Source organism: Giraffa tippelskirchi, chromosome 3 (assembly GCF_054371585.1).
Source record: "Giraffa tippelskirchi isolate mGirTip1 chromosome 3, T2T-mGirTip1v1.2.pri, whole genome shotgun sequence".
Classification (NCBI taxonomy): domain Eukaryota; kingdom Metazoa; phylum Chordata; class Mammalia; order Artiodactyla; family Giraffidae; genus Giraffa; species Giraffa tippelskirchi.
This window is the reverse complement of record NC_137277.1, coordinates 91825739-91845923: the sequence shown is the minus strand read 5'-3', so window position 1 is coordinate 91845923 and position 20185 is coordinate 91825739. Positions and strand designations below refer to the sequence as shown.

At 38.6% G+C, this 20185-nt stretch overlaps 1 protein-coding gene across 1 annotated transcript in view; it reads right to left on the bottom strand.

Moving 5' to 3' along the window:
• Positions 1-19952, bottom strand: part of SCN7A (sodium voltage-gated channel alpha subunit 7) — a 94988-nt gene extending 75036 nt beyond the window's left edge. Inside the window, exons 1-3 of the mRNA XM_081582638.1 lie at positions 19922-19952; positions 15844-15872; positions 11463-11569 (exon numbers count right to left, since the gene is read on the bottom strand). Coding sequence (XP_081438764.1) covers positions 11463-11496 — 34 coding nt within the window. The 5' untranslated portion in view covers positions 11497-11569; positions 15844-15872; positions 19922-19952. The remainder of the gene's footprint in view (positions 1-11462; positions 11570-15843; positions 15873-19921) is intronic.
• Positions 19953-20185: the final 233 nt, after the last annotated feature.

Here is a 20185-nt window from a genome sequence, read left to right as displayed (position 1 = left end):
CTAACTTTTCCTTTCCACCCTTTCCTTTTGTTTCTGACCCACTCAGTTTCATAGTTCAGTAGCATGACCAGGAATCACAGGGTTCTAGGGACAATTTGAGTGTATTTTTGTTGCTGAAAACTAATTATTTATGTCATTCACTGTCCTTTTCTAAAGAAAGCATCTGAGTTTGATGATGAACGACAGTCACTCAACCAGTCGTCTCATGCTTGGCCCCTCTGTAGCTTAGTTCCCAGGGAGGAGGCTGTGTGGATAAGCAGCATTCTCAATCAGCAACTGCAGCTGCATCGTCTTAGAGATCATGAAGGCCAGGGAAGAAAGGGGCTACCAGAAGTCAGTGTTTTCTTCTCTCCCTCCGTATCCTATTACTCATTGCTTCCCTTGTCCCTCAGTTCAATTCCCAGAGCACAGCCTATCAGTAATGCAGTCAAGCTGTGAAGACAGATATTGCACATGTAGGAGGTGACTGTCCAGAGCACTCATAGCCTCTTCACTTCCATTTTTCCCACCTGAGGGAATTAAAACTACTGCATCTAAGTAATCAACCCATATGCTTTCTGGGAAATAGAGTTGATCCTAGGTGTGAGAAATGGATGCTAGAGTATCTTTGCCAAAGAGAATTATGAAACATTTTACTCTGTAACAGATTATATATATATATATATATTTGTTTATTTATTAATTATCTTAATACATTTACCCAAAGATTTAGCATAACTTACAAAGGTGTAGACCGTACAGCAAGATAATGCAAACTAAGAAAAATGAAGCAAAAATTAGCACCATAGATCCATAGAGAAGGGATAACAGCAATGTCAATTTCACTCTGACAGGAAATAGAAAATAAAGGGTAAAATGACTTCTCACATGTTTTCCAAGCTATTTTGAAACAATTATGCTATTAGACATGGACAATGCAGCAAGCCTCTTGCACCAATTAATTCAGATAATTGCAAAAAAAACTGTAATGATAGTAATAACAAGGCTGAAAACATTTGGAGACTAGAATGTACTGCATGCATAAGTGAAGGAGACAGAGTTAATGTAATGATTAACTGGAATCTCTGTATTGTTGAGAATATAGGAACTACACCTGCTTTAGTGAAGTGAAGAATTTAGATCATATTTCTATTCATTGGAGCCTTTTGATTGCACTTCATAGATGTATTATGGCTTATATTTCATCTTTCCCAGTTTCTGTAATGACTCACAGCTAAATTCTCTGATGCAAAGCCCTTTCACCAAGAGTTCTCAATTGTTTTTTCTTCCCCAGGGTTTAGAACTCAAATTATATTAGATGCATTGCTTTTTTCTCATAAAGGATCAAAAATATTGTAATTGTCTTTTAGGAAGCCTCAGGAAAGATGAGTCACGATATTTTAAAAGATATGGTAAGAATAAAGCAATCAATAATTTTAGCAGTAAAATTCTAGAGACATACTTGAGATTCTTCCCAATGGACGCCATCTTTGGCAGGCTAGGATACAGAAGTAATGGGCCCTTTTATAGTTCAGTTGAGAGTGTAAACAAGTGCATTTTTTTTCTGAAAGACTGCTTGACAATACTCCCTAAAATAATGCTGAATGAACTCTTTCACCCAGCAGTTAAACTGCCCTATGAATATGTTGCTGAAGTTTAAGTTCATATGGAAAGATTCACCAAATAAATTATTTAGTGAAAAGCATAATGTTGAGAACAGCTTGCATTGCATTAAAAGAACATCTCTGAATAAAATGTTTTATGAGGATTAGACACACAGTGGCATATATGCTTGCACATGCATGATGTTTTCCCTCTAAAAGGAAAACATACATAGACTGCTATGTCTATGGAGAGGGACTGAAAAGGTGTCAAAGAGGATTTTGTTGCTTTCTCGTTAGTATTTCTATATTCATGCGTGCTTTCTCAGTCACTCAGTCATGTCTGACTCTTTGTGACCCCACGGACTGTAACCCACCAGGCTCTCCTCTGTCCATGGGATTCTCCAGGCAAGAATACTGGAGTGGGTTGCCATTTCCTACTCCAGGAGATCTTCCTGACCCAGAGATTAAACCCCCGTCTCTTGCGTCTCCTGCATTAGCAGGCGGATTCTTTACCATTGTGCCACCTGAAAAGTACTACTTGAACATAATTTACCATGTACATGCATTATCAGAATCCAAAAATGTAAAGTTTTCACACTGAAGGCTTGGGAATAAAGGAGATTGACCAGAATAATGCCAATCCACCTGGAATTTTATAGCTGTCTGTTCCCCATGACTTCAGCCTATTTCTTTTTCTGCTTTGGGATCATATTTTTCACTTCAGTTGCTTACTTCCTGTTTAGCTTTGATGACCTGACTCCTACACTTAGACCTAGATTCTGCCTGCAGCTGTGGTCATCCTGATTTGGCTTCAATACATCCACTTAATTCTGGACTCAACTACCTCACTGTGACATTTTCAGCCAACACATTCCTAGAATATGTTATTCTGCAGAATAAAGTTGTAAATAAGTAATTTTCTCAAAGATATAAGTATGCATTGCCATTTTGTTTTGATTTTATTTCTTAAGAATTTTTTCATTCTGGGTCCTTTTCTGGATTTAAAACTTAGGAAAGAAGTCTTGGAAATAAGTACCAGCAAAAATCTAAAGGAATACATTCCATCTTTCCCCCAAATTAAAAGTTCTTCTTTGAGAACTGAAGTGAAAGGTGAAAGGGTTAGTTGCTCAGTCGTGTCCAACTCTTTGCAACCCCATGGGCTGTATCCCACCTGGCAAGAATACTGGAGTGGAGTCATTCCCTTCTCCAGGGTAATCTATCCAACCTAGGGATCAAACCCAGGTCTCCTGCATCGCAGGTGGATTCTTTACTGTCTGAGCCACCTGAACTCTCCTTGAATCTAATAGACTTGAATTCTAGTGATGGTTCACTAATATAACCAGGAGATCAGGTCTTTGGAAGAGTCATCTTTCCAGAGAGGAGCAGTTCAGGAGTTCAGATACCACACATTCACATTGTTATCATTTATACTGAGGAGAAGAAATCTGGACAAGAATGTCTTATGAGAGAGTCTTAGCACCCAGTCTCTTTTCACATCCACTTAAAAGAACAAGCCCAAAGAAAGGTCAGTGGGAAAGGTCAATGCATATTTGAATGCTTTGATAGGATGCAGGACAGTAAGTGTCTATGGGAGATGAACTCTCACCAGGGTGAACTATTAGAACTGGCAGTGGATGCAGAGAAGAGTTCCAGAAACATGAAGGAAAGTTGCCTGGGTTTTAAGTATGCCTACTTGAGCTTCTCTATGGCAACCTCATGGTTCACTAGCAGGGTCCCTTGTTTCCTTGTTTCTATGGATATGATAATAATTTATAGCTGTGCCTGTCCAGGCCACCAAAACAAGCACGTTGGGGAAAAGCCAGAATCTTTCCAGAACTAGCTATTCTTGTGACCCTAGTCAATCAGACCCTTGATCAGAAGAATCTGGCCAGAGGCCACCTAAGAACTAAGAGCTCAAGAGGGAGGAAAGTATTCTTGCTCTGAATAATACAAAGGAGAGCTTGCTATGTATGTAACCTCTAGACTCATTAGCAATCCTGAGACCCTCTGGCCTATGGTTTCAGACTCCACTGAATCTGTGGAACACAAAATTTAAAAACATTCCAGAACTCGCATAGTCACTGGAACCCTAGAGGCCTCTTAGAATTGGCTATTTACCTCTGCTCCTGGTCACTCTGAAACAGTCGGTCTGCTTTTCCAGGATCTACTTATACCACCCTGAAACTACTCTAGCTTTTCAAATGTAGAACCAAATACACAGACACCAACTCCTTCTCAAATTGGAAAGCAACTAGAGAGGAGCCATAAAACATACTAGGGTGAGACCAGATATGGACCAGAGCCAAAGCCTGTATCAGGTGCTTAGACCATGCAGTCTTTGCAAAAACCCAAAGAATGAGAGGTTAGTGGATAGGGAGCCTCACTGTGTCATTTAAAGCAGGAGAGAAGGAATATTCCACTCAACACCATATGTTCAACCAGGGACTACAGCCCCCAATCAGCATCCTCTTATGTCCTAGTTTAAAACCAAGTGCCCTGGACTGAGTAATCTTTGATCTTTAAAATCAGAAATTTCCCTGAGTGGGGCTTCAACATTTTCATTAAGCTTCTGTTTGATGCTGATACAGTCCAGCACCTGGCTGTCACTACAATCAAAACTGTCCACAGAGCTGGCTGTCCTCAGTCAGCAACAAACTGAGTCAATCCAATCAGAAATGCTGTGTATACAATAGAGATAAGTTATCTAGACAAATGAGATTTCTCCATATGAGCACAGAGTACAACCTCGAAAATTTCCTCTTCAACATTAAAGGTTCCCTTTTTCAGTGTTTCAGAGGTAAGACCTTGTTTGCATGGCCTTGGCTAGCCCATATTAATAGAAGAAAAGGGGACCAACTAAGGGAAAAATGAGGTTTGTCCATACAAGTTAGTGTCATATTATGGTGGGTGACAGCACATTGCTGATTGCTTGTCAGGGTGGAAAGAGTTTGTAGATGTCCTCTCACAGTGGACCAATTGTGACAGGATTTAGTGGAAATCATGGGACCAGACTTCCAGGAATCTAGAATGTCTCTTTCAGGCTTATGCCTTCACCATAAGTTTTTAAGAGAGAGTCTATGGTGGTAGGTTGAGGGTTGAATATCTCAGTGGTGCTACAGATCCTGTCATAATGAGATCTAGGACTGGGGCATATTAGGATACTTCTTTCCTAAGTGAGACATTGAGTAGAATATGGTTATTCCCATTTCCAGTGTGCTTTAGACATGTATTCATCCTACCTGCACAAAGTTAGTGGGAATGTGTCAACCATCCTCCCAGAGCCTTTCCCACAGCAAACAGAGGACCCAGCTTCTAGGTGCTTAGCTCCAGGGCCCCCTCTCCAGTGGTAACTGACACAGCAACACTGTATCTGTCATCTGAAATCTGTTGGTTCCTTTTCCTGAGCCTATGTCCTATTTCAGGTTTTTCTCCTATTGTTTTGAATACATTGGTGGTAAAAAGGAGCTCACAGTACCTCTCCCCTCAGTGCAGAATTTTAATAAATCCTAGCACTCAGGCATAGTGTATTTATGCCTAAACTTTGACTTCTCTTGTGTTAATTAGTAGACCAAACAAATTCAGCAATATCCAAATATTTGATGGTTTCATTCCAAGGAAGTAAGAACATATATCCAAAACAAAATTTAAAACTAAAAAGAGAAAGATAGTAAAGCATATTTTGAGAATATTCAAAAGTGTTTAAACAGGAATTGTTATCTAAGGCACACAATTTTGTAAGGATGGAGGCTCATAGGTTGATATACTTTAAATTGTACTGGTGGCAGTAGTTCATAACTTGAATTTGAGTTTTGCTTCCTCTAGTGAGGCCTGTTAAAACTTATATTGAACTGGACTTTAATTGAGAGCTAGAGAGTGAAGTGGATGAAAATGAGGAACAATTCCTTATAGCAGTTACACATGGTACTACCTTTACATAACCCTTCACGTAATCTCTGTCATTTGGTCCTTATCAGGATCTGTAAGGTTTTTTTTTTTGTCATTTACAAATAAGAAACATAAAGCGTAATCAAAAGTTAAATAACTTCAATTTTACATAAACAAAAATAAAGTTTTGCCACAGTAAATTCAAAGTTATTTGTCATATTAAATTCAAAGTTTTCTTTAGTGATTAGCTCATCAGTGGTTAAACCAAGTAAGCTCATCAAATTATTATTCATGGCTCTTATCTTCTTTACTCGTAAAACTAGAGGCTGGGTTATAGAAACTTGAATTAGGGCTGGTCATAGCAGGGCCCAGCTTCCTCATATTTGCTATAGACTACATGATAGCTAGGAAGAAAAATATACACAAAAAGACCCAAACTCCTTCCCATTTCAAGAGAATTTTCTGGTCAATATCCAAACTTGACTCCATGATTTCCACTAATGAAAGGAACCCATTAGTGTGTTATTCCACATGAATTCATCATTTGTCCTTCTTAGACCGATATTAAGTATTAGAAGCAACATATAACCAGAGTCACCATGAACACCTCATCGTCACTTTCAAAAGAAAACCTTCAGAAGCTATGCATATTACAGAGCCAAACAATGGAAAAATGAAAACAAAAACCTGTTGATACAAACAGTACCAAAATGCCCAGCCATTAAAACTGGGCACACCATTTCCTATCACATTTGTGCTGCTAACTTTATACTATTGATTCTTACACGAAAAGCACCAATCTAGAAATCACTAAGTTACTTGGAGTAAGAGATGAGTTTCGATAGAAGAAGTATACTTTATCCGGCGTGAGCTTTTATTCCTTCTGTTCTATTATTGTACCATGTAAACAAAAAGTCATTGCCATACAAGGTGTTTAGAAATTTTACAGTACCAGAGCATCTTGTTTTCAGAAGCTTACCTGGTGAGATGAGAAAACTGACCACACATAACATACAGTGCAGGGGAAACATTCACAGACCGTGGCTGCTGTTGAAGCAGTTCTCTTAATCTGAGCCCAGAATTTCCTACTGGGGACCCTAGAGTTGTGTATGGGGTGGAGCAGGCAGGGTGGGCCGGAAAGGCTGGCAGCAGAGGGCAGCTATCACCAACCTGGGACTGGGCACTCAGCAAGAAAAAGGTACTTACTTGCTGCCATGTGAGAGGTTTCCACCAGCACCTAAGGGACCCCCTTTCTCCTCCTGGGTTCTCTTTCCTCCCGGATCTCTGGTTTCCTGAGTTCTGGTGGCTCAGGAGGTGGTGTCTGCCCTCACCAGCTGATGCCACCCAGGCCACGACAGCTCAGTAGTCAAGGGACCCCACCGAATTGCCGGCTAGAAGGTGTCTCTGCGGCGGCTGTCCAGTCAGTCACTCAAAGACCTCTTCTACGCAGAGGCGCAGTGGAGTCCTGCCGGCCGCGGGGAAGCTGCTTTTGAGTCCTCCTCCCTCCTCCCGCCCCTCTCCCAGCCACGCCACGCTCGCCGACTCCCTCCTCCTCAGGCCAGTGCTCGACCTCCGCCTCCGGACCGGGCGTGGGCGGGGTGATGACGACCCAGACCGTCCGTGGCTGCTGCTGCGTCTGGAACAGCAGCAGCTGTGGCGTCTCTCCCTACCAGCTGCTCGGGAAGGGAGGGGGCGAGAGGAGCAGGTTGGGTGAGGACGGGGAGCGGGGCGAGGGCTGCTAGGGCAAGAAGGAATGGAGAATAGAGGAAGAGCAGGGATGCGGTTGGGGGTGGGCCGAGAGACGCGAATAGGAGGGACAGGAGCGGGAGAGGAGGAAAAGGCAGCAAACTCAGGTTTTTACCTCTAGTTGCTTGCTCTCTCTCCTGCCTAGCTGTCCCCATAGGGCCTGCCAGGGGCAGTTGTCAGCCTGCAGCATTCAAATCTGGATGTTGCTGTAGAGGTGTGCCTGCGCTCCTGTGGGGGGGCGGGGGGGGAGCGGGGGACGGTGTGCGGATGTTTAGGAAAGAATGGGTTGGAGTCCCTACAATCTTCTCCCTGGAGATGAGATTTCGTTCCCATTCTGGTGACTTGAGACACAAGGACAGAGGAACAGTTATCCACATCTTGAAAAACTAGCGCGCAACAGCGTACTTCAGGGTTGCGAAAGAAGATGTTGAACCCGCTTTCCCAGAGGGAGTTCGGAAAATTTCGCTACATCACAGAACATTCATCTTGTTGTTCAATAGTGAAGTTTCCTTAACAACAACAACAAAAAAGAGTCCTACAACATAGATAATAAAAATAAGGAAAAGGTAAAAGAAATTATGTGTATTTATAAGAGGCTCAAATTTTATGTTCCAAGGCATCAGACAGAAAAATAAAGAACTAAGCTAAGGTAAATTCTGTCCAATCCATGTCAGAAACAGCATGCTTCATCCATGATTCATAGAAGAGGTCTTATTACTTATATTTTGTTTGCTTGTTTAAATTATACATTTGCTATGAAAAGTTTCCAAATATATACAAAAATAGAAAGCATAATAAACTCCTATGTACTCAGCCTCAAATATTGTCAATATGAAGTCAATTTTATTTTGTCTATACCCACATTTTTACCTTGGATTAATTTAAAAGTAGTACAGTTATTTCATTTTATCCAAAAAAATCAGCACATGTCTCTGAATGACAGGGGCTTCTAAAGAATAACCCCCCCCCGCAAAAAAACCAATACAATTATCATACCAAAAACTAACTGATTATTTTGTAGTCAAACATCCACTTGATTTATTTTTAACAGACAACATGTGAATTACCAGCCTCTCTTCCTCACACTTTGTGGTTACATTCCAAGTAGATTTTCTAATTCACTGAACTTTTCTTGAAGCAATTCAACTTACATATCCTCCTCGCCTGGTAAAATTCTATGCATCTTTCTGTACGTTCAATCATAGTACAAATAATAAAAATTTGATAAAATTTAAAATAATAAAAACATGGCAAAAATTTAACCAATATAAAATATCGAATACTTTAAACTTTAAATAAGATGTCTGACATAAAATAAAGAGAAATACTGCTTTGTATAATGTGCAACTAAAACAGGCAACTAATCCCAAGAGGTTGTGCAAATCAGTAATAGAAACCAGAGGCAAACAGAAAGGAAACCAATGATACTAGATTTACCTTCTGAGTTGAGTAACCAATTTTTGTCGTTATTTTGGAGCAAATACTTTCTCTCTACTATAGATAATATTACTATGTTAATCTGACAAATTTTTAGCAATTATTATGCTCCTAATAATGATAATAGCTGATAATCACCCTTTGTGTTGCTGTGCCAGGGCAAATGTTTGGTGGGAGGGGTTATTTGCAGTTTGTTTTCCAGGCTTTTCTGCCTTACGAATCTTACATATTCCAAACTGTGCTTCCGGAGTATGTACTCGGAAGGAAGAAGCTCTAGACCCGCTTGCCCTACTGCTTATCAGGAGAAACCTTTTCTATCACACTACGCTTGAACCAGATAAGTCCCTGGGGGAATTATTTCTCTCGAAGCCTGTTTCAGTGGAGGCTGTTTATTCTAACCTCAAAGATGTTAGTGTGAGGAGTGTGGATGGGCCTGGTGTTTTGATTCTCACTCCACATCACCACATCTGGAGTTGGTAAAGCCTTAAACAATTATCCCCAAATACAAACAAATCAAAACATACCTTCCTTTGAAAGTATGTCTGCTAGCTGTATCATCCTTTTCTTCTTCTGGTTGAGCATTCATCTTTGGCTTCCCCTGTGGATCAGTGGGTAAAGAATCTGCCCGCAATGCGGGAGACCTGGGTTTGATCCCTGGGTTGGGAAGATCCCCTGGAGAAGGGAAAGGCTACCCACTACAGTAATCTGGCCTGGAGAATTCCATGGACTGTAGTCCATGGGGTCACAAAGAGTTGGACACAACCAAGCAACTTTTACTTTTCTGACTTTATAATATTTTTATTAATTAAGGATTTATTTTCTGGTTGACAGTTTTCCCTGCTGTCTGGACTCTTAACAAATTTCTCATCCATTTGGATGCTGATAACCATTTTAATAGCCTATTTTCTAATTTCCTCCCTAATAGATGATTTTTCTCTAGTCTGCTTTGGCTATTAAATCCCACACTTAATTGTCATAGCTAGCAACTACTTGTTTTTCTCTGTAACATTTATCTGACATGCTAAATATCAGTTGCTGATTGTTTTTTTTTTTTCTGTTTTTTTTCCACCAGAATCCATGCTGCATGACAAAGGGGAATTGTTTATTCCCTGTTGTAAGATGCTTAGAACAGAAGGTGTAATACAGTAGGTACTCAGTAAATCTGCTAAAAGAATGAACCCCAACCATACTCTCAGTTCACTGAGTGCTTCTTGGAAGAATGTGGTGATTCACGACAGTGATAAATCATAGGCCACATGTAATATGAAGAATGTGAAAATTGTTTGTTGATCTGCTTTCATTCTGCTGAATCTATGTTACTTATGTCCTTTGATGCTTCTGTAATACACAGGTGTGAATATTTCCCCTGGCTGCAGAATCTTGACACAAAGCACAGAACTGTCTAAAGAGAAGTAACAGAAATAGGAAAGTCCAATTTTGTCTGTGGGGAATGCCAAGACACTCAGAGAGATACAGCACTCAGCATCAAAACAAAACCCTTATTCTAACCTACTAAGGAACAGACATTGGTTTAGGATTGTTGTCAAAATCCAGGCCTAGATATTTTTAAGGATGAATATAAAATAAACCATATAGTAGAAGCATGTCTCTGAATCACTCCAATTTTATGATTGTTAAGAGTTCATATTTTCTTTTGCAAATACTAGTTAACTTCCCATGTCATGTGTAATATCACAAGCAAATGCCTATGATCCTTTTTTGTCTTAGTTAGTTAGAGCTGATATAAAATATATCACAAACTTGGTGGTTTATAAATAATAGAAAATCATTTCTCACAATTTTAGAAGCTAGAACGTGCCGGGGGAGTGAGGTTCTGGGTTGCAGACTGCAGGTTTGTCACTGTATCCTCCCATGATGAACTGAGAGGGGACAAAAGCTCTCTCACGATTCTTATAAAGGGATTAAATCCACTCACAAGGGCTCCACCCCTATGACCCCATCTAAACCTAATCACTTCTCAAGGGCCCTGTCTCCTAATGCTGTCACATTGGGGAGTAGGGTTTCAACATGTGAATTTTTTTGGAGGAGTACACAAAGATACTATCTATAACAACCTTCCTTTCAGTTTTTATCATCCTAACCTACCTACATCGTCAGTGCTGCAAAACCAAAATCTGTTCCTTATGATTATTTTTCTGTGTATATGCTAATTGTGATTCTGACTATATTTGAACTCCTTAGAACTGTTCCAAGAAAACCTTGCCATAGTTTTCAATTCTGTCCCAAGTTCCAGAACTATAAGAATTTGGAAAGTGAACAAAACTCTAAAAAATTGCTTAAACAGTTGCAGAGAAACAAAATAAATGTTTTGATTCTTAAGAATTCTCAGAATTGAAAGAACAGACCATAGATGGTGAGAGTCAACTGGAGTCCTCCTACAAAAAAAGTGGGCAAAAATCCTTTTAGAGCTTTAATTATCAGCTGATAAATTACTAAACTGGTTCTAGTTTCTCAGATTCCTTGTAATATATGTATATGTAAATAATGTCCCATTTTTGACTCTTCCCCAAAATGTTCCAAATAGTCAACAGAGACTATTAGTGAAAAGCCAAATTAAATATTGGAAATCAGCAGGGAAAAATACATCAAATATTTCATTTGGAAAACACATTCATATAGTATAAGGTGAACCATTCTGTGCCTATATTCATCTCATAGTTTTCTGTGGTGCCAAGAATCAGATTGGACAAATCACAGACACATCTGTGATCAAAGTGTTCATCTGTGAGTCTGTGTTCAAAATGTTCCTGATCACTGTGAGCATTGATGTTTCAGTGGTATAATCCTCACCTGCCAAAAGGTTATTGACCACAGTGCATTCCATCTTGTAATTTTGTATCCAAGATTCATCTATTAAGTAATTTTTAACCAGTCTTGGCAGAAACTCAAAATACTTTCTAGTGAAATAACAAAACACAAAACAAAGATAATTACAAAATCACAATTTGTTGTTATCTGAATGTTCCATTATAATTTGTGTGTCCATATGTGAAATAGTTGAATATATGCATGTAGTATGTAAAAGTAGGATTTGACTACAGTAACAAAAACCTAAAAAACAGTTGGCTTAAATACGGTATAAATTTATTTCTCTCAAACATAATATTCTATATAGAGGGGAGTTAAGGACTATAAAATATCACCAAATCAGGCTCTTTCAATTTTGTTGATCTGTCATGTCTACTATATTATACAATTGTTTGCAGGATTCAGGATGGTTCATCAACACATTTGTATTACAGTAGGAAAAGGAAGTAAATAAAATACATTTGAATGGGTATGAATTACAATTCATACCCATTTCATGAAAGATAGCACTACAAAAGCTTTATTTTACACATTCTTGTGCTCATATCATGTTGGCCAGAACTTAAACCCATAGATACAACCTGGGGAATGTCATGTGTATTCTGATGTCTATTTGGTGAGTCAAAAGTTGAGGCTTCTACTAACGTAGAGAAAGGTAAGAATAAATATTGGGGATGACCAAGTAACTTCTGTCATGCCATGTCTGCATCTCCAATTTGCATTCTGATTGGATTGAATGCCCTCACCATATAGCAAATTAGGGGGAAAATGTGTGACTCCTAAAAATTTAAGAACTTATAAAAGCATAACTAAATTTATCAATAAACATTTCTTTCACCTAAATTAGAATTATCAGGAAAGAAATTCAGATTGAAGAACAATCATTTGAACAGTTACAATATTGGATTCTAGTTTGTTTCCTCAAATGCATTAGGTTTCTTACCTATCAAGAGTGATACTGGTGGGGTTCCCTGGTGGCTCAGTGGTAAAGAATCCACCTGCCAGCACAGGGGACATGGGTTCAATCCCTGAAATGGGAAGATCCCACATGCTGCGAAGCAAATAAGCTCCTGCACCACAACTTTTGAGATTGTGCTCAAAAGTCCAGGAGCTGCAACTTCTTAAGCCTGTGCACCCTAGAGCCTGTGCTCTACATGAGAAGCCACTGCAGTGAGAAGCCTGCATACCACAACCAGAGAGTAACCCCTGCTTTCCACAAGTAGAGAAAAGCCCATGCAGCAACCAAGACTCAGCACAACCATAAATAAATAAAAAATAAATAATAAAAAAACACTGATACTGTGAAAGCCCAGATAATCATCTCTGCAGACAGCTAGAAAATCTCAGGAATTAAGGAGACCTGGGAAACTTGCATCTGGGCTAAGTTGGGCACTGAAAATAGGGAGCTGTTTGAAAATCTGTAGGCCATCAGAGGTCCAGCTCTAGCCTGTCCCACTAGCTGCTCTCTTTCTCAATTCAAGGTAAGAAGTATATTCTCTAGAAAATTTGGATTATAAAGACCTGAAATCTCAAATATTAAACAGAGAGAAGAATAGAGAGAGGTGCTGGACTGAAAGGAAGAACACGAATAAAAATTTTTATTCTAGCAACTTAGATATTCATCAACAGATGAATGGATAAAGGAGTTGTGGGACATATATACAATGGAATATTACTTAGGCATAAAAAGTAATGAATTTGTGTTAGTTGTAGTGATGTGAATGAAACTAGAGCCTGTTATACAGAGTGAAGTAAGCCAGAAAGAGAAAAACAAATATAGTATATTAACGCATACATACAGAATCTAGAAAAATGGTACTGATGAATCTATTTGCAGGGCAGGAACAGAGATGCAGATGTAGAGAAGGGACTTGTGGTCACAGCAGGGGGAGGAGAGAGTGGGACAAACTGAAAGAGTAGCATTGACATATATACACTATCATGTGTAACATAGATAAACTAGTGGGAAGCTGCTGTACAGCACGGGGAGCTCAGCTTGGTGCTCTGTGAGAACCTAGAGGAGTGGGATGAGGGGGTGGGAGGGAGGCTCAAAAGGGAAGGCATATATGTATAGTTATAGCTGACTCTATTGTTGTACAGCAAAAACCAACATAACACTGTAAAGCAATTATCCTCCAATTTTTTTTTTTAATTTGTACTCTAGATGATGAGACTCTCCCCTGTGCTCCAGGTAATTTCCCTTAATTAGCACCAGTATTCTGGTAATCACATTTTATATTTCAGAAAGAAGATTCTAGGATCCCCTCCTGCAAAATTTGACATAACACACAGGATAGACTCATTGCTACTGATACATTCATACCTTCAACAACAATTAACTGATTACTGGGTCATCCTAGAATACAGTCTTCTAGTCCACAAGATTTACTTCATCAATCCTCAAACCCATGCATAAATATACAGTGCATCTGATTAGTTACTTAGTGATCACTAAACAAGAATCACTTGACATTTGAGGAATGACTTCATCACAGCAGAGAAGAACTGAATCAAATCTACTGAACAAAGTAAATTTTTGAAGGTAAAGACAGAGTAAGGCACAGAAGAAAATTCAAAGAAAATATAATTAACATGAGAAATGAGTTATATGTCCATGGAATGAAGATAGGATGTACTATTTTGAAGGATCAGTATATGAAATAGCTCTTGAAATCTTAATCTATGATTGATGCTGATGATAATGATGGAAAAGTTTGATAAAAATATTGTGGAAATGATCAAGTATGTACAAATAAAGAGACAACAGTATACTAAAGATAAAATAAGAGCCAAAATTCCAAACGTTCAACTTTCAGCTTCCAGAAGGAAAATATAGTGACTAAGTGAGAATAAATCATAAAATAAACAACACAAGGAAATTTCTCAGAATTGAAAGGCCCAAGTCTCCCAACTGAATGGGCCCAGAGATAGCCAATCCATTTAAGTGGAAATAATTTCTCAACAGGGAAAATAACCATGAAATACTAGAATTTTTAGGTAAAGATATTAAAGCTCCTAGACAGAAAAAGCTGGATTAAAACTCACATTCAAAAAACAAAGTTCATGGCATCCAGTTCCATCACTTAACCAAATAGATGGGGAAACAATGGAAACACTGACAGATTTTATTTTCTTGGGCTCCAAAATCACTGCAGATTGTGACTGCAGCCATGAAATTCAAAAATGCTTGCTCCTTGGAAGAAAAGCTCTGACAAACCTAGACAGCATATTAAAAGGTAGAGACATCAGTTTGCCGACAAAGGTCCTTATAGTCAAAGCTATGGTTTTTCCCGTAATCATATGGATGTGAGAGTTGGACCATAAAGAAGGCTGAGCACTGAAGAATTGACACTTTTGAACTGTGGTGTTGGAGAAGACTCTTGAGAGTCCCTAGGACTGCAAGGAGATCAAACCAGTCAATCATAAGGAAATCAACATTGAATATTCATTGGAAGGACTAATGCTGAAGCTGAAGCTCCAATTCTTTGGCCACCTGATGTGAAGAGCCAACTCATTACAAAAGACTCTGATGCTGGGAAAGATTGAAGGCAGGAGGAGAAGGGGATGACAGAGGACAAGATGGTTGGATGGCATCACCGACTCAATGGACATGAGTTTGAGCAACCTCTGGGAGACGGTGAATGACAGGGAAACCTGGCGTGCTGCAGTTCATGGGGTCACAAAGAGCTGGACGTGACTGAGTGATTGAACAACAATAACAGATAGAAAAATAAATGAGTTACATAACTTTTTCCCAAATCTTGAGTGTAATATCATTCTCCAACAAAATCAAGCAGATTCCTTTGAGAGATGGTTGATTGTAGGACTGGAACATGTAATATATAAGATGAGTCTAGAGCATCTTGCTTTTCCAGGAAATAAAAGCTCAAAAAAACTTCACAGTAAATAGGGCACATCAAAACAAAGAGACATGAGAGCCAATTGAAAGCTACTAATGACCAAAGCTAGAACAATTTGAGCAATGAAATAAGTAAAGTAGTGTTGGATTATAACTCAAAGTATAAAATATCCATGAGTTCATGCTGATATAAATAAATGATTGAATACTATAATAAATGTGGGAGAAGAGACAAATATTCCATGCAGAAGAATTCTAAATAATTTATACAGATTCTCCACACTGAAGGAGAGGGAGCATAACTCCTTACCACTTAAGTGTGGGTTACACATAGATACTTCTGTCCAAAGTGTACAGTATTGAAATGGGGGAAAAGAGTAACCTTACAGTGCTGAAACCTGACAATCCTACCTCAGCCAGGTGATCAATGTCAACATCAACAGTCATAAATCCTGTTGATAGTATGCACTCTTATGAAATGACTTGATGGAAATGGCACTTTACCTCTGTGATCGTCTTCCCAAAACTTGTATCTGCAGACAAAAAGAACAACATCAGACAAATCCCAAAAGAGGAACAACCTACAATTTATCTGACTGGTACTCTTCAAAGCTATTGATGACATTAAAGCAAGGAAAACTCTCAGAAACTGTCATATGCAAAAGAAGCCTAAGGATACCACTGAATATAAAGATGATAAGCTGGATGGGATCCTGGAACAGCAAAAAGGACATAAGGTTAAAAACTATGGATTCCAGTTAATAATTTTATCAACATTGGTTCATTAATTGTGACAAATGTACCATACTGATGAAAAATGAAAATAGTAAGGGAAACTCTGTGTGTGTGTGTGTGTTGGGAGGGGTGGGGAGAAGGTATATAGGACTCTTTGTATTATGTTTTCAAAAATTTTTTTATAAATCTAAAACTACTGTTTAAGAAATGCAGTATTATTAGGACAAAATAAAGAGGAATAGATATTTCCATATTCTCAAAGAATCTAGTCACAAAATAGACATTAATTACAAAGGAAAAAATAGCAACTTTACAGTGGAGTATCCTGACAGAGGCCAACATAAAGAAATGATAAAAATGAGGCAGTCTGGGTGGGAGGTGAGTTTGGGGGAAAATGGATATATGTATATGTATGGCTGAGTCCCTACGCTATTCACCTGAAACTATCACAATATTGTTTGATAATTGGCTATACCCCAAGACAAAATAAAACATTGAAGAAATTAACATCACCAGTAATAAGATATGTAATATTTTATAAGAATATTCACAAATTCAATTTAATCAGGAGAGCACACAGAATAAACTCAAATGGAGAGACAAACTAAAAAATAACTGGTCCGTACACATCAAAGGTGTCAAAGTCACTAAAGGCAAAGAAAGACCAAGAGACTGTCGAGACCAAGGAGGCTTGACAAGTACAGATAATGAGGAATTCTGGATTGTATCCTGAGTCATTAATACAACATTGGTGGAAAACCTAGTAAAATTCTAGTAAAATCTGTAGATTAAAACCATAACACAAAGAATTGTGCTATAGGAATTCAGAAGGCAATGGGGTGGTAAGTTCAAATATCTAGAGAAGAATGAACTCCTATCAAGTATTTTAGACACAGCTAGATCATCAGTTTATCTTATTGCCAAATTCAGAATTAAATTGAAGAAAGCAGGGAAAACCACTAGACTATTCAAGTATGACCTAAATCAAATTCCTTATGACTATCCAGTGGAAGTGACAAAAAGATTCAAGGAATTAGATCAGATAGACAGAGTCCCTGAAGAACTATGGACAGAGTTTTGTGACATTGTACAGAAGGCAGTGATCAAAACCAACCCCAAGAAAAAGAAATGCAAAAAGGCAAAATGGTTTCTGAGGAGGCCTATGAAAAAACAGCTATGAAAAGAAGAGAAGTGAAAGGCAAAGGAGAAAAGGAAAGATATACCCATCTGAATGCAGAGTTCCAAAGAATAGCAAAGACAGATAAGAAAGCCTTCCTCAGTGATCAATGAAAAGAAATAGAAGAAAACAATAGAATTGCAAAGACTAGAGATCTCTTCAAGAAAATTAGAGATACCAAGGGAACATTTCAGGCAAAGGTGGGCTCAATAAAGGACAGAAATGGTATGGACCTAACAGAAGCAAAAGATATTAAGAAGAGGTGGCAAGAATACACAGAAGAACTATACAGAAAAGATCTTCACAACCCAGATAATCACAATGGTGTGATCACTCACCTAGAGCCAGACATCCTGGAATGCAAAGTCAAGTGGACCTTAGGAAGCATCACAACGAACAAAGCTAGTGGAGGTGATGGAATTCCAGTTGAGCTATTTCAAATCCTAAAATATGATGCTGTGAAAATGCTTCACTCAATATGCCAGCAAATTTGGAAAACTCAGCAGTGGCCACAGGGCTGGAAAAGGCCAGTTTTCATTCCAATCTCAAAGAAAGGCAATGACAAAGAATGCTCAGACTACCGCACAATTGCACTCATCTCACACGCTAGTAAAGTAATGCTCAAAATTCTCCAAGCCAGGCTTCAGCAATACGTGAACCGTGAACTTCCAGATGTTCAAGCTGGATTTAGAGAAGGCAGAGGAACCAGAGATCAAATTGCCAACATCCGTTGGATCATCAAAAAAACAAGAGAGTTCCAGAAAAACATCTTCTGCTTTATTGACTATGCCAAAGCCTTTGACTTTGTGCATGACAACAAACTGTGGAAAATTCTTCAAGAGGTGGGAATTCCAGACCACCTGACCTGCTTCCTGAGAAATCTGCATGTAGGTCAAGAAGCAACAGTTAGAATTGGACATGAAACAACAGACTGGTCCAAATTGGGAAAGCAGTATATCAAGGTTGTATATTGTCTCCCTGCTTATTTAACTTCAATGCAGAGTACATTGTGTGAAATGCTGAGCTGGATTGAAGCTCAGGCTGGAATCAGATTTGCTGGGAGAAGTAACAATAGCCTCAGATATGCAGATAACACCACCCTTATGGCAGAAAGCAAAGAAGAACTAAAGAAACTCTTGATGAAAGTGAAAGAGGAGAGTGAAAATGTTGGCTTAAAACTCAACATTCAGAAAACTAAGATCATGGCATCCGGTCCCATCACTTCATGGCAAATAGATGGGGAAACAGTGGAAATAGTAGCTGACTTTATTTTTGAGGGCTCCAAAATCACAGCAGATGGTGACTGCAGCCATGAAATTAAAAGATGCTTGCTCCTTGGAAGAAAAGCTATGATCAACCTAGGCAGCTTATTAAAAAGCAGAGACATTACTTTACCAACAAAGGTCTGTCTAGTCAAAGCTATGGTTTTTCCAGTAGTCATGTATGGATGGGAGAGTTGGACTATAAAAAAAGCTGAGCGCCGAAGAACTGATGCTTTTGAACTGTGGTGTTGGAGAAGACTCTTGAGAGTCTCTAGGACAAAAAGGAGATCCAACCAGTCCGTCCTAAAGGAAATCAGTCCTGAATATTCATTGAAAGGATTGATGTTGAAGCTGAAACTCCAATACTTTGGCCACCTGACGCAAAGACCAGACTCATTTGAAAAGACCCTGATGCTCAGAAAGATTGAAGGTGTGAGGAGAAGGGGACAACAGAGGTTGAGATGGTTTGATGGCATCACCGAGTCAATGGACATGAGTTTGAGCAAACTCCAGGAGTTGGTGATGGACAGGGAGGCCTGGCATACTGCAGTCCATGGGGTCGCAAAGAGTTGGACACGACTGAGTGACTGAACTGAACTGAACTGAAACCATCAGTGACATAAGAGAAGGATATAAATAATTTTCAGACATGGGAGTTCTCAAAACTTTATTTTCCATGTTTTTAAGAAATTATTGAAAAATGTGATTTATCCAGAGAGAATAATACAAAAATATTCTTGGGATCTAATAAACAGGGTTTCAAAATAGAACAAATGTGTCAGAATGAGAGATACACTGCAGACTCCAAGAGATCCAGTTCAGACTGGATGTGGAAGTAAATGTGGTATTTTACAGAAATTTTGAAGAGTGTGAGAATATTTAGTCAACAGTTTAAAAAAATAAGGAAATTTAAAAGTGGTTTGAGTATTAACCCTAGCAAAACAAAATCACACACACACACACACTCTTAGGGAAATATGGTTATGGTACTCTCCTTGACTTAGCAGAATCTTATTATCAAAGCAACCAATGTGGGTTTAATTTGTGTCATATAGCAACACGGGCAGGATGTTTGCATGGGCAAGGGGTGAAAGAGAGGAGAAACACTAATTTTCCATAGTAGAAATCTGATAAATAATACTTTAATTTGATGAGTCAAAAAACAACAGTGTCCACATACTATTTGTAAATTTGAAGAAGATTACGGATGAAAGCTAAAATAATTTAAAGAGTTGCCTGCCTAAAGTCAAGAAAATGAATTTTTATACATGTCTTTTAGGACTATTTAACATTTTAATCGATGTTTATGTTTTACTTTAATAAAACACAAAATTAATTGAAAATAAAGTTGATATATAATTTCCCAGGAAGTTATCATATCAACATCAGGATATAAATATTGACCCACCTCTCCCCTTGACTGCTGTTTTATCTCTTTATCCCATCTGAAGAAAAGACAAACTTGGAGTGAGAGATTTCACAAAAGAAGTATTCAAGAGATGATTCTCTGAAGAGATGCTGGCACCCCCAATTTGTCACATCACCAGAAATGAAAGAAATTTCCCGAGTCACCCAATATTCAATTGGCTCTTCTCTTGTTAAGTGAATATTGCATTGATAGCCATAGGCTGAGAAATTCACCTACAAATTCTTCCAGACTCCACTCTCACAT